The sequence below is a fragment of the Thunnus albacares genome, chromosome 19, assembly GCF_914725855.1.
Source record: "Thunnus albacares chromosome 19, fThuAlb1.1, whole genome shotgun sequence".
In the NCBI taxonomy this organism is placed as follows: Eukaryota; Metazoa; Chordata; class Actinopteri; order Scombriformes; family Scombridae; genus Thunnus; species Thunnus albacares.
The window spans coordinates 14,482,660-14,495,618 of NC_058124.1; the positions used below are offsets into that span (position 1 = coordinate 14,482,660).

At 40.5% G+C, this 12,959-nt stretch overlaps 3 protein-coding genes across 3 annotated transcripts; 1 reads left to right on the plus strand and 2 right to left on the minus strand.

Annotated features, from left to right (window-relative positions):
• Positions 1 to 2,292: 2,292 nt before the first annotated feature.
• tdp2b (tyrosyl-DNA phosphodiesterase 2b) lies at positions 2,293 to 5,521 on the minus strand. The gene is made up of 7 exons (XM_044335772.1): positions 5,229 to 5,521; positions 4,825 to 4,946; positions 3,914 to 4,063; positions 3,605 to 3,696; positions 3,315 to 3,433; positions 3,054 to 3,224; positions 2,293 to 2,963 (listed from the first exon to the last, which is right to left on the minus strand). The coding sequence occupies exons 1-7, from the start codon at positions 5,373 to 5,375 to the stop codon at positions 2,682 to 2,684; spliced, it is 1,083 nt and encodes a 360-aa protein (XP_044191707.1). The 5' UTR covers positions 5,376 to 5,521; the 3' UTR covers positions 2,293 to 2,681.
• A 187-nt stretch (positions 5,522 to 5,708) lies between these two features.
• Positions 5,709 to 7,856, plus strand: acot13 (acyl-CoA thioesterase 13). The gene is made up of 3 exons (XM_044335776.1): positions 5,709 to 5,874; positions 6,033 to 6,217; positions 7,412 to 7,856. Exons 1-3 carry the CDS (start codon positions 5,791 to 5,793, stop codon positions 7,569 to 7,571), a joined length of 429 nt encoding a protein of 142 aa, XP_044191711.1. The 5' UTR covers positions 5,709 to 5,790; the 3' UTR covers positions 7,572 to 7,856.
• Position 7,857: 1 nt separating this feature from the next.
• Positions 7,858 to 11,858, minus strand: c19h6orf62 (chromosome 19 C6orf62 homolog). Its single transcript, XM_044335775.1, has 5 exons — positions 10,201 to 11,858; positions 9,866 to 10,042; positions 9,650 to 9,775; positions 9,374 to 9,508; positions 7,858 to 9,241 (listed from the first exon to the last, which is right to left on the minus strand). Exons 1-5 carry the CDS (start codon positions 10,327 to 10,329, stop codon positions 9,116 to 9,118), a joined length of 693 nt encoding a protein of 230 aa, XP_044191710.1. The 5' UTR covers positions 10,330 to 11,858; the 3' UTR covers positions 7,858 to 9,115.
• Between the last annotated feature and the right edge of the window lie 1,101 nt (positions 11,859 to 12,959).

Genomic DNA, 12,959 nt, shown 5'->3' on the forward strand with positions numbered 1-12,959 from the left:
ACTTCTCCTGCATTTTATTGCTTCGTCTGTTACCACGAGCCGCAGCACAAATTTGTCTGCTGCTCTTCACACAGCCTGCCGATCTCTTCCGGGCTCGGGTCAGATCTGTGTCCGATCCATCATCATCCAACCCTGCCTCAAAGGACAAAACCTCATCCCGGAGCCTCCCTCCCCCCGCCCCCCGCCAGGCACACGGATACGTCCACGCAAAACCAAGAACATTCATTTTGACGGGCCTCAAATGAAAAGCTCTGCTTCTCACTGAGGGCTACTCCAAAAATACATCTGTGAGGCTGTCGGTTGCTTGAAAAAACACATCTCAAGAGGGAAATTGTAAAAGAAAAAAAGAAACAAAAACTGTATGAGTGAGATGATGTTGGAATATGTCCATGCAGCCCTCCGGAGGGAAACTTGTGGTGCGGATGTTTATGGATTTGTGAAGGAGGGAGACGCTGATCGGTCTCTGGCAGAGGTACCCTGCTCAGGCCACTCAGATACATCACGTGACCACTTTCTTCGCCCAGACAGCTGTTGCCTCCATCTGTACCATCTATAGTACATGACCTGCTGCTGCTCTCCTCCTCCATACTGTAGTGTGTAAGTGCTGAGAACACAAATAGGACAAAGAAGTATTTCTCTGGAGGACTTCAGGGGAAGCAACTTCAGATTTCAGATTTTTATCTTTGTCTCCCTTACACTTACTTGCATGTGATATCCATTCTGCTCTGGCTTGATGCTGAGATTAATTTGTATCCTCTGATCCCTCTGTCACAAGGATGCTGACCTTAATCTGTTTTTATGTCTTTATGTAGTTAATTGCATCACAATATCTATCAACACTAAATGTCTACCACTTTAAATGAACTGAAAAACTAGAGCTGAAACAAAGAAAGAAAAACATTCTGCAACCACTTCGATGATCCTGATTAATTTGTCATTTTTCATGTAAAAATACCGAAAATTTTCCTGGTTCCAGCTTGTCAAATGTTAGTATTTGCTACTTTTCTTTGTTGAATGTGATAGTAAACTTAATATCTTTAGGTTTTAAACTTTTAGTTGGACAAAATACATTTGTTGTAACATTAATGGGCATTTTCACCTTTTCTAACATTTAATAGACCCAAACCCATGAAATATTAAAGGCTCAGTCCAAAACAACAGAATAATCAAAAAATCAGAGATTTGTGTCACCATACTGTAGCTTAAATTTGGATGTGGCATGAATCAGAAAAAGAGAAAGCTCATTCTCAGTTCATGTGCCCTTGCTGATCAGGAAGCAGGGAGCGAGGGGGGACAAACAAAGCAGGGAGGCCTGTTCTGATGACGCCTGCTCCCAGGGAAAAGTCACATCTGTGTCCTCTTCTAAGGTCAGCTCTTCCTCAGACTGTGCTGTAAAAAAATAAAAAAAACGGCACTGAGTAAACATGAAAACACACTCAGTTTTGAAGGGTGCCTTACTGAGCGAGGCGAGGGAGACGTCTTGACAGTGCGTTGGTGGGGGAGTATGAGGAGGAGGAGGTTACATCTGGTTCTGGGTGGAACTGAGGCCTACAGCGACACAGTCATAAGGAAGAATGTTTAAGATTATAGCTGCTAGTAAATCTTTACATGCAGCATTGTGCTAATAGGCCTTTTTCACAGCAGAACTGTGAACATGTCATAGCAGGAAAACCACAAGTGTAACTGATTATATTAATAAAGGCTTAACAGTACTAATTACACCTGTGCTTTCCTGCTATGACAGGTCAACATGTCAGCTGTGAAAAAGGCCAATTAGTGTAGTTATAGTAATGTCACTAAAAATCAAGGATAGCTGGAAGATTAAAAAACAACAAAAATGAATGATTAGTTGAACTGTGTGAAGGGTTATAAATGTGTCAGTGGGTTACATCAACCCAATTTCAACTTGCTTTTGGTTGTTTTTCTTTCCTCTGAGACTTTATGTCATTTACTTTATGGACTAATAGATTAAATAATAGTGAGCTGCCAGTGTTTTTATTCATTCATCCACAATAGCTTGAATTTGGAGTCATCATTCAGACTCTGGTTTCTTTGCATATTTAATATTATCTTAGATTTTCTATCTTATCAACACTCATTCTTTATCTGTTAATCTTTTACATTTTCTTTCATTAAAGTATTGCCTATGTAGATACTGTAAATGTTCCTTTTTTCAACATTGTAAGTTTGTCTCTCTAGTGCTCTCTTGTGGCCACATGGCGACACTACATCCACTTCACCAGCATAGTCGTACAGTAAAGCTGCAATAATTGCAAAAAACAAACACATTCATTCCTTTAATATAACAGCTGTATTTATTTTGAAGAAGTTTTTTTCTGCAAACAAAAACACTCTAAAATCAATTTCAGAACATTGCAAACTTCAGTATCTTAACATTTATAGGTGCTTTTATTTACTTCTCTTTTCTTATGTGCAGAAAAAAAAGCTTGAGCAGAGACTCCATCCAGAACACACTGGAGAATAAAACTAATCAAATCAAGATGATAAATTTACAGGCAACCAACCTTTAGATGAGGTCAGAACATTATCTTTCACAGAGAAAGCATTATTGAGGTCTGGAACCAACACTGGTGTTTCTACAGGCACTGTAAAACACACAAAGCAAACTAGACCAGCTTATCTACACAAAAGTTTTGTGTTGCAGCTTGTTTTGTGCCTCTCTACCCGGCAGAGAAGCTACAGTAGATCCCCCAGTGATCACTAGTGTAGCGGCCACAGTCCAGCTTCTCCAGCCCCACCAAGGCCATGTGATCAGGGGCCTGACGCGGGACTCCATCCTTGGTTGCCGGGCGGAGGTAGATGCGGTCGAAGCGGCAGCGGCTGACGTAGGGAACAGTCTTGTTGCTGTTGGCTTTGGTGTCCCATGTGTAGCGGCAGTGCTCCTGCTTGCCCAGCTGCTCCCAGACATCACAGACACTGGAGGGAAGGCCCACCTTTGCCACCTGAAACAGAGCCGGGCCATGTGTTAGTAAAGAGGTACATTTGCGATTACATGTATGGACAACACTGCGCGAGAAAGATCGATGACTGACCTCTGTGTCCCTCAGGTTTGTGTCCCCTCCGAACAGGACGGTGACATCGTCAGGTGTGTCCTTCATCCTCTGCATCACCACTCGCAGCTGCTTCATCCGCTCTTCTGCGTGGCCTCTACAACTTTCGAGGTGGGACGTCATCAGACACAACTTCTGGCCTTTGAAATTCACCTGATTTGCAAAGAAGCAACATCACAACGAGTTATGAATTCAAGTGCAATGATTTAGATTATTTGAACAATTGTCTGTGTGTGCACCAACCTGAGCTACAAGCAGATTCCTCATCATTTGAGTGGTGGGGTAAGTGACTATCTCGCTCTCCACCAGTTTGACTCGTGACTTCTTCAGCATCATCCCAGTGAAGTAACCATCTTCACCACCTGGTCAGTCCAAGTAAAGAGAGGCTGTAATTTAAACTGCTGAGCTCCTGTATAATACAGGTGTGAGGCGAAACTATGTACCAACAAAGACTATTGGATGATAACTATGGAGTGTAGAAGGACAAATGCAGACAAATTTGCAGTGAAAATACACACATCTCTGAACTTTACCTTCAATGATCAGGTAACTGACAGCCCGTTTCTTCAAGTACTGGACATAAGGTGGAATGAGCTCCTGCAGGAACACCACATCAGGAGTGTATCTACATGTAAAGAAGAGTCACTGTCTTTCTGATCCATCTGATAACTTGGGGGGATGAAACCTAAAAGGCTTAAACCACCCTTAAGCTACACACAGCATCTCTAGCTGAGTCACACACTCTGAGCTCTGTCAGCAGAGTTTCACCAAGAAGACCTGATTGCTAAATACTATATCAAATGATGCCTACAAAGAGTTACGATGTATAAACACAGGCTTACAAGACTAAGAAGGAACAAAGGCCTCTGGCACGTTCTGCAAGGTTGTCTGTATCGAGTCCATCCACATTCCAGGAGATCAGTGACAGTTTGTCGTCATCTTCTTCTGAGGGTTTGCGTGTGGATGCGGGACTGTCTTCAGTCAAATCTATGCTGCAACATTTTCAGAAACTGTTAATTCAGAATTATAGTTAGCTGGCTATATTCACACACTAATCTTCTCAAGACTTGACTAATGTAGCTCCCTCCTTTCTGGCATAAACCAAAAGTCACTCTCTTGCCTCCAACTAGTTCAGAATGCAGCATCTCTGCTTGTTACTGGTTTTAACAGACGACATCACGTCACCCCGATCCTGTTCGATTTAGAATTAATTTTAAGATTTTACTGATCACTTTTAGAGCATGATTGTGTCTGGCTCCAAGCTACATAACAAATATGTTGACCCCATATGAACCAGCCTTACATCCTCAGATGGGCCCCCCGAGGCTTAAATCTAAGGTGAACGTGCTCTTACCATCAGGGCCCCTTGGATTTAAAACCTGCCTGAGGGGATGAAGCTTGCAGAATCAGTGACTTCTTTTAAATCACTTCTTAATACTCATTTTTATAGACTTGCTTTTATGTGATGTTGTCTTTTTACCATCTTTTTTTTTTTTTTTTTTTTTTTAAATCTTTTTCTTCTTTCTACTGTATCTTCTTGTCTTAACTTTGTCTTGTTATTGTTTTGATTTGGCCTTACTGTTTGGCCTTCTGTTGTTTTATTGCTTTTTATTGAGCATCCTGCTTTTGTTCTGTCTGTCAAAGCACTTTGTAAACTCTGTTTTTAAAGGTGCTATATAAATAAAGTTATTATTATTATTATTATGTCATTGCACAATAACGTAGACAGCAAAATGGAAGACAGCACACCTACCAATCTCGAGGTTTTTCTTCAACCTTCTGTTTCTTGGTTGGGGGTCCGGTCTCTCTCTCTGGAGAATCTTCTACTTCAAATACTTTCTCCATGTCTGCCTCGAAGAATGAGTTCAAAGCTCTCTGAAAGTGGTGGGAATAATTATTATATTTGCTTACCACACTGTTAAATAAATGAGGGTCTATTTAACCATAGTTGGCCAACTGCATGAAGATATTTACTTCATCCAAAGGCCATAGTAGTTTGTTTTTTTTAGCACTTTTGTTAGCCAGAGAGGCTGACACCCAATCAGCAAAATCACCTGCAGCAGCATTAAAATATTGCACATATTGGCCACCACCTGTAATGTTTAATCTCCAGTTAATGTCACATTTCAGAGGTGTTTTATGGTGTAGATACTGTACCTCCATCTCCCAGTCATTTTCTGCCAGGTAGCACTGAGCCACAGCGCTGTCAGTTCCCGCTACAGCAGCAAACTCATCGCAGAGACGAGTTCTGTTTTCTTCCACATTAGAAACTGACGGTTTGTCCGAGTCGGATGTGTCAGCCATTTTATTTATCCACTTGTTCAAATCGTAGAACCACACTTAAAAAAATGGACATTAAATGCAAACGTGTGTCATGTTTTTTTCCTTCATACATCCATGGTTTTCGCTCTTTGCAAGTTATCTGAGGTGTACCAGTGAAAGGCTTCCGGGTGAACTTTATAAAATCCAACAGAACAGCTAACTGCGCATTATTAAAACTCAACATATCTACAATTATACACAATATATAAGTATTAATGAATATCACCATATGTCGCCATTATCGCGGAGCTGTTTGCTTTCTAATGAACAAATCTGGTTGATACGCAGCTCAGCTATTTCGGCTAGTTGCACCCGGACGATTTTTTCAAACGCAACTATTTCCGGTGAGAAGTAAACATACTTTTGACATTGGCCGCCGTGCTTATAAGAGTTAAATATGGTTTCGTTGTCTTTAAACTCGATAAAACAAGTAATGAGAGCAATGGTAGATAGCCCAGGCTTCGACAGAGTCCTGAACAAGGTAAAAAAACAAAACATACTCCGTCACATTTCAAGATTTTTTTTTCTCTGTGAATGGGTAACACTCCGTAACTCTGTTGTTTTTCAACAAATGCAGCGCATATCTGCTTTGCATAAACATATCTTCGCACTGTGACAGATAATTACGTGTTTTCTCAGGTGGACATTTTGTCTGCCAGCCCGGGGAAGGTGGTGTGTGAGATGAAGGTGGAAGAGGAGCACACTAACCGGTTTGGGACGCTGCACGGCGGGCTGACAGCCACCCTGGTCGACGTCATCTCCACCGTGGCAATCATGTACAGTGACAGGGGAGCACCGGGGGTCAGTGTGGACATGAACATAACGTGAGTCCATGAACCTTTTAAAACCTTTTTAAAAACCCTCAGATTTATTCCGCTCTGGTCCCCGAAAACCCTGCATCAGCTGTAGATTAACATATGTAATAATAATGGACATTTGAGCTCTTAAATGTAGAAATACATCACAAATTGCAATGGTTGTAACGTGAAATGTGGGAAATTAACCACAGATGGTTGCTGGGTTCCCACGGGTCCATGAAATCCTTGAAAGTTTGTGAATTTTTGAGAAAAAAAATCTATGCCTTGAAGGTTTTTGAAAGCACACATAAATAGACTTGGGTCATTGAAAGAGCTTGAATGTATATATTTTGTGCAGAAAATAGAAAATTCTTTAGCTGTGCTGTTTTTGAAGGCCAGAGACCACATAGTCTGTGAGCTTCTGTAAAGCCTGCTAGTTTTCATTATAAAAAGTCTGTTGTAAGAGTAATTAACCTTGGTCCGTGTATCACACTATGCTGTGTTGAGTCCTTGAATTTGAGGGAATTGGGCCTGGAAAGTTCTTGAATTTGATGTTTAAGAAGGTGTGGGAACCTTGTGGTTGAGACATTGATCTGAGATTCACAGCAAGCACTTAGACTAACCACACTCATTTTATGAATTATTTCAACCCAAAGTATTCCTGTAATTTTACTTTCAAGTTATAAAAAGGTGTCATTAAATCACTACAATTTCTAAAGGTTGAATATTTTTCAACTTTCTAAAATACTTCAGGCAGGGCTGTAGCTCGGATTTTAGAAATAGAGAGGTCAGCTGAAAGAGAGTCTAAGTTGTTTTTATCTGGAATTTATGTTGGGTTTTTTTTTTTCAATTTATTGTTATTTTTTCTGAACATTTTACTTCCTAACATGAATGTTCAAATGCTATTTCCAAGTTTTCTCACACTGCCGGGAATATAATTATGTTGAAGAAAAAGAACAGAAGAAAAAATTAATACATCTGTAAAAAAATTGATTATTGGCCTAAAAGTGGCCAAATGTAAATATGTGCAAGATTTTCATTGTGTATTTTAAATTTCAATTGTTTACCTGTGTTCAGAAATTCTCCCAAATGCCCAGACTTAAGAAAACAAAACTTGATGTTCATTATCATTATATGTTCAGGTTTTCATGACCAGAAACAGAAACCTTGAGAATGTGTCATATCTACGGCTGATTTAGAAAACATGTGACTATCTTACAGATACATGAATGCTGCCAAGATTGGAGAGGACGTACTCATCACCGCTCAAGTTCTGAAGCAAGGACGGACGTTGGCATTTGCCACTGTGGACCTCACCAACAAGGCCACAGGGAAGCTCTTAGCACAAGGAAGACACACCAAACACCTCGGTAGCAGCTAAACTGTCTCCACTCTGTGCCTGTCTGTAGATCACATGATCATGTCACTGTACTGTAACAATGGACACTTAAGATGTATATTAACCTCTGCCTGTAAATAGTTTGACTGTGTGTAAAATGTCATTTACAGTGCTACAAATCCTGCGCATAGCTGGTTACTTAGTGACGTGTTGTTACCGCGGTCACATATGACAGTTATAGAGAAACTAATCGCTGTATGGCCAGAGTCAACCTTGACCTCATCATATCAATGATTCATGCACATGCAATAAAACAAATGGACAAGAGTTCTGCTTTCAGAATTTGCACTGTATTGGGATATGCTCAGCAGTATTGATTTGAGAATCATCAACAGAAAAAACCCAGAAGTTACACGCCTTATACCCTTTCAACTGAACACACTGAATCAACAAATTATCTGTACTATGTACTTCATATTCTTTGACAAGCAAGCCTGCAAAACCCAATTTTAATTTGATGAGCATGGCAGCAAATTATCTTAATTTTAGTAGGTCAAATTAAACAAAAACAAAAAAAAAAATCAGTTAGCTTCAGCAACTTGTGTTAGGTACGTTAAGTTTAAACAAAAGTCTGTCACCATTTCAGTTTCTCACCAACCCACATCCCAAATAAAACAAAAACATAAAACATCAGATTTCAGTAGCTTAAATGAATAGTGCATGAACGGCTTGAACGGTGACAATGACCTTCAACATCTAACCAACATGTCTCAACTTTGTGTACAATGCCTTTCAAGTCACTCAAGGTTTTAGCAAAGGCCTGCCTAGCATTTTTCAGAGGAAAGCAAATGACACCAAAACATTTCTTTAAAAGTCCAGCAAAAAACTAAGGCGGTTTATAAGAAGCAATACCTACACCATATGATTTGACAAACATTGTTCATCTTGTTATCTTTGCTTACACGGGTGTTTTAACACCTATTCACACCTGTCCTTGGTCAAAAGATTGCGTCAAGTTGTTCTAGAAACCCCATTGACATTACAAGCTTTAACAATCCTTTCTTATGACAACAAGGATATAAAACACGTCCATCTGAGAACCACCGTGAAGACCTGTGTATTGTTTGTTCCTGTTTTTGATGCAACATAAAGAGTTCCTTCAATGACCGGTGCTGTTGACAGTGCGGCTCCAAGAGAACAACCAACCACTCAAAATCAATGTTCGTGCAGGTTCAAATAAACAAAACTGGATGAGTGAGTAGAAGGGAATGAAGAGGGAGTGAAATTTAAAAAAAAAACAAAAAAAAACAACAACTGGGGAACCAATCCAAAAATGGCAGAGAGAAGAGGAGGAACATTGGGAGCGTGAGGGAAAACAAGGATGGGAACTGAATCAGCTTCAGGTCAGGGAGGGGAAAACGAGTAGTTAACAAAAAAGGAGAGATCCAAGCACAAGTTCAAATCTTTTTTTTTTTTTTTTTTTTAAAGGAAACTGGTGGAGATGAGTACATCAATTTGCTTCTGAAGGCTTAGGCAGGAGGGTGGGGAAGGGCTTTTCCCTATGTGGCTGGATGGAGCAGGAGGCCTTAATCAGGCATGTATGGTCGGAGGTGATCCTCGATGTCTCCCACACCCCAGCAGGTCAGCTGGTCCTGGGGCAAGTACAGGCAGAGGCTGCACAACTTGAAAACTGTGGCCTTGGTTTTAGGAGTCTGTAAAAGATTAAGACGGAGAACATTCGTAGAAAGTGTGTTTGGAGGCTGTGTAAAGCAGCTGCTGGTGGTGCCATCTTTGAAAGCTTTTCACAACTGTAATGCTGTATTTTCTCCACTATACTGACTCACCTGTAAGTGCTGTCTATCCATGAAGAGAAATACAGACTGAGTTGGGTTGTTCATGACCATTCCAGCCTTGTCTTTACGACCCAAAGCATGCAAGCACTGCTTCTCGTAGTCTCCATGATGAAATTCAAACTTGGCCTGTGAATCAGATGATAGACTTATGAGCTAAGAAGTCCATTTTGGTACATCCAGTTATAAAAAAAGACAGAGCATTCATTTACAATAACAGCCTTCAAACGTTTACAGCTTGAGGGATCTGAGAAGGTGTCAAGCTCTGACCTGAACAGGCCTAAAGGGTTCGTCATCGGCCCCCTTCCATCTGGAGAACAGCAGACAGACAATCTTCTCAATATCGTTGCGTGGCCAAAGGATGAAGTCCATCTCCTGTGTGCAGCCTATCACATCCTGCAGGAAAAGAACAACGTATTAACACATGTTAACAAGATGTTGTCTTCTTCAAACCATCCTCGCTCCTAAGATGGTTCGCTGACTTACCCTTCGCATCGACTGGTATCGGGGGGCGTGTAGTTGCACAACGTCTTTTTGCAGGAGTTCTATTGAACTCTCTAAAGAGTAGCTGGAATCCCGCACACCTCGTAGGATGTTTTCTTCATAGTTGTTGGTCATCACTGGCACCACTTCAGCTACCTCAAAAAGTGCAGACTTCTTCTTCTGTAAACACAAAAAAAAACAGGCAAAGACAAATATTTAATCATTTTGGTTTGGTCATGTAATGAGGAGCACGTTTTTCTAGGACACTGGCTGCCATGGGACTGATGCATTTTAAGATCATGTAAGGAATTTCTAAATTCTTCGTTATGCTGACAAACCTTTTCTTTGAAAACGAAGGCTATATAAATCTTGAAGTCAAACTGATCAGCCAAAGATTCCCTTTTCTTCCGCAGTTGAGCTCGAAGTCGATTTCTTGTTTGATTTCTTCGTGAAGTTGGGTCCCCCATGGTTAGATTTTGATGGTAGCGTCTTCTCTTGTGCAGAATATTTTGTCTACACTCTACTTTTGTATTTATACGTTGGATAAAGGATGGAGCTAGCTACCCTTTGCAGAAACAACGCATCAAACAACTATAGATCTGTGAAATACCCACTAACTACCAACTGAAAAGGTCAGCAAATCAAAAAGAAAACTAAGTCATTTTATTTTTTTTTGTAAAAAGGGCAGTGTTGAGGAGGGGAATGATCAACAAGCTAAGACTACATCTCCTTATTACTTGTTCAAAAATCCATGTTTTAAGACATGACTTTAAAGCCGAATGAGCTTGTTTTTCAACCTGCCATCGACACGGGATTACAACGGAGATTTAAATGAAAGAGCAACTCAAATTTGACTGACTTTTCTTCTGTAAATGTTACTGAAATTAACAGAAGCGGCTGCTACCATAAAAAACCCATATCGGCGATATATATTTTTGCTAGTGAAATTGAGGACTACAGAGACTAGCAAGCAGACAAATATTCTATTAATTGGGTCATTTCAAAGTCCCTCATCCATGGCTGTCGTTTTGTGTTTGTTTTCTCGGTCGAGACTGCGTTATGTGCGTGTTACAGACAGATTGGGGATACAGACGAACATGGCAGATAAATACAGATGCCAGGAGATATTGGCACCGGGTAACATCGAAGACTACTGCGAAAGTAACTTGACATTTCCTTGACTTTTACTGCCACTCATTTGGCCCACGGCCTGCGGTGCTGCCACTGCTGATAGTCATGATGCGGGCGTATTTTTAGCACACTAGCTAAGGTGAGCTAGCTAGCAAGCTAATCTAGGCATTCACTTCCCGACACTAACTAGTAGTGAACCGACGATATAGCTACATCTTATCTTCTGACTGATTGGCTTAATTGAGGCCTGTGTGTGGTTGGCTAGCTAGCGTACAGTCATCTTTCCACGCGTTTACATTTTCTCGCCTGGCTCAATATGACTGCCAGTGCTGTAAGAGTCAAGAGACCTGCAGGGGTTGACTGACTTAACTGGTTTTGCTTGTGCTCAGCATTTTTAGCTTGGTTATTATTTGCTCCAGTCGTGTCTTGTCAACAACTTCATCGACAAAAATCAGCCAGGGAATCAACAGCACAACCAACGGCCAAAAGAAACGTTAGCTTAACAAAATCTGCCCCCTTTTTTTCTGCACGTCTGAAGTTTCGAGGTGTTTTGCTGCGCTTGTTTTCTTTCTCTCTTCTTTTCTTCAGTCGTCACAACCTCCGGCTCGCCCTGCTGCATGCCATGTCAAGATAAATCGACAATCCAGCTGAAATCCTCCGTTCTTTCAGTCGACGTGTGGCGTGTCGTGTCTCCCGGCGGGCCCATATTTAACGGCGAGTCGTCCAACGTTTTTTCCGTTTGGTTTCTTTGTGTGTGTGTTTTTTTCAGCTAATAACGGCACACAAACACAAGCTCGTCGATCCACAAGCCTCCCCAAAATGGCTGCGCAGACAACTACAAAGATGTGACGTATGTTGTCACGTGACCGCAGCGAGGAAGAAAAACAACAGCAAATGGTAACTGGCATGGTGTTTAAAGTCCTCCTCCACTCAAATAAATGTGTTTTTATTCTTGTTCCGACAGTTGGATGTTTGAGCTTCACTGTGCAGACTTTGACACTATATTATATATATTTATCTGCTAAAAGGGGAATGTTTCTCTGAGCTCATTGAAAATATAATTTTAAGTGGTGGGCCTACGATTTACATAAGTGTGTTGTGGAAACTTGAATCCTCCAGCGCTCAAACACTGAACAATGGACTTTACAGTGAAGTAGGAGACATTTTGTGTCCAGCAGTTAAACTTTTGAAATGAAAAAATAGTCACATATTTATAGATTTCGGAATTTTTAGTGAGGGAGAAGGCAGAGATGTAATTTTAAGGATTTCAACAAGCTAATTTAACTTTTTTTTGTGAGAAAACCATATCAGACGCAAATTATTCAAAGGTAGTATTTTTTATTTATTTATTTTATATACATCTTAAAGGTCTAGTGTGTAGGATTTAGTGGCATCTATTGGAATGGACTTGGCAGAAATAGAACAGAATATTTAGAAGTATGTTTTAATTAGTGTATAATCACCTGAAAATAAGAATCGCTGTGTTTTCGTTACCTTAGAATGAGCCCTGTATATCTACAGCTCAGGACGGACAAACCAAACACTGGCTTTAGAGAGGGCCTTTCGCAAGTTTTTGCAAGTTTCGCGGGCCACCGCAGGTTCTCCCACACGCTAGATGCCACTAAATCCTGCACACTGGTCCTTTAAAACATGTGTGGAGGGGATCTTTAATTTACAAGCATAACCTCACTCCTCAGGGTTTTTTTTTTTTATTATCTGGAGCAATAGATATCTTTTGTAAAAAAAAAAAAAAATCTATTTTCTTTCAACAGTGGTTAAGTAATAATATTTTATTGTAAAGTCACTTATTCAACCAACATGGTCAACTCTATAATTGTGTTGAATCCCTGTTTCACCAAAGGATTTTTCAGTTGTCTTTGATGTTGTCCCCTCAGGTTTTATTTCACTTTTTAAAGGTTTTAAGGGAAACAGTAATCAGCCCATACTGTTAGATGCAACTGAAACA

What these genes read in the sequence shown, in the direction of transcription:
- acot13 (XM_044335776.1), top strand. Translation starts at nt 5,791, where the DNA reads ATGGTTTCGTTGTCTTTAAACTCGATAAAACAAGTAATGAGAGCAATG. An exon ending in TCGACAGAGTCCTGAACAAG is followed by an intron (nt 5,875 to 6,032) that starts GTAAAAAAACAA and finishes GTGTTTTCTCAG; the next exon opens with GTGGACATTTTGTCTGCCAG. An exon ending in AGTGTGGACATGAACATAAC is followed by an intron (nt 6,218 to 7,411) that starts GTGAGTCCATGA and finishes ACTATCTTACAG; the next exon opens with ATACATGAATGCTGCCAAGA.
- tdp2b (XM_044335772.1), bottom strand. Translation starts at nt 5,375, where the DNA reads ATGGCTGACACATCCGACTCGGACAAACCGTCAGTTTCTAATGTGGAA. An exon ending in GGAATCTGCTTGTAGCTCAG is followed by an intron (nt 3,225 to 3,314) that starts GTTGGTGCACAC and finishes TTTGCAAATCAG; the next exon opens with GTGAATTTCAAAGGCCAGAA. An exon ending in CAAACCTGAGGGACACAGAG is followed by an intron (nt 2,964 to 3,053) that starts GTCAGTCATCGA and finishes GCTCTGTTTCAG; the next exon opens with GTGGCAAAGGTGGGCCTTCC.
- c19h6orf62 (XM_044335775.1), bottom strand. Translation starts at nt 10,329, where the DNA reads ATGGGGGACCCAACTTCACGAAGAAATCAAACAAGAAATCGACTTCGA. An exon ending in CCTTCGTTTTCAAAGAAAAG is followed by an intron (nt 10,043 to 10,200) that starts GTTTGTCAGCAT and finishes TTGTGTTTACAG; the next exon opens with AAGAAGAAGTCTGCACTTTT. An exon ending in GATACCAGTCGATGCGAAGG is followed by an intron (nt 9,776 to 9,865) that starts GTAAGTCAGCGA and finishes CTTTTCCTGCAG; the next exon opens with GATGTGATAGGCTGCACACA.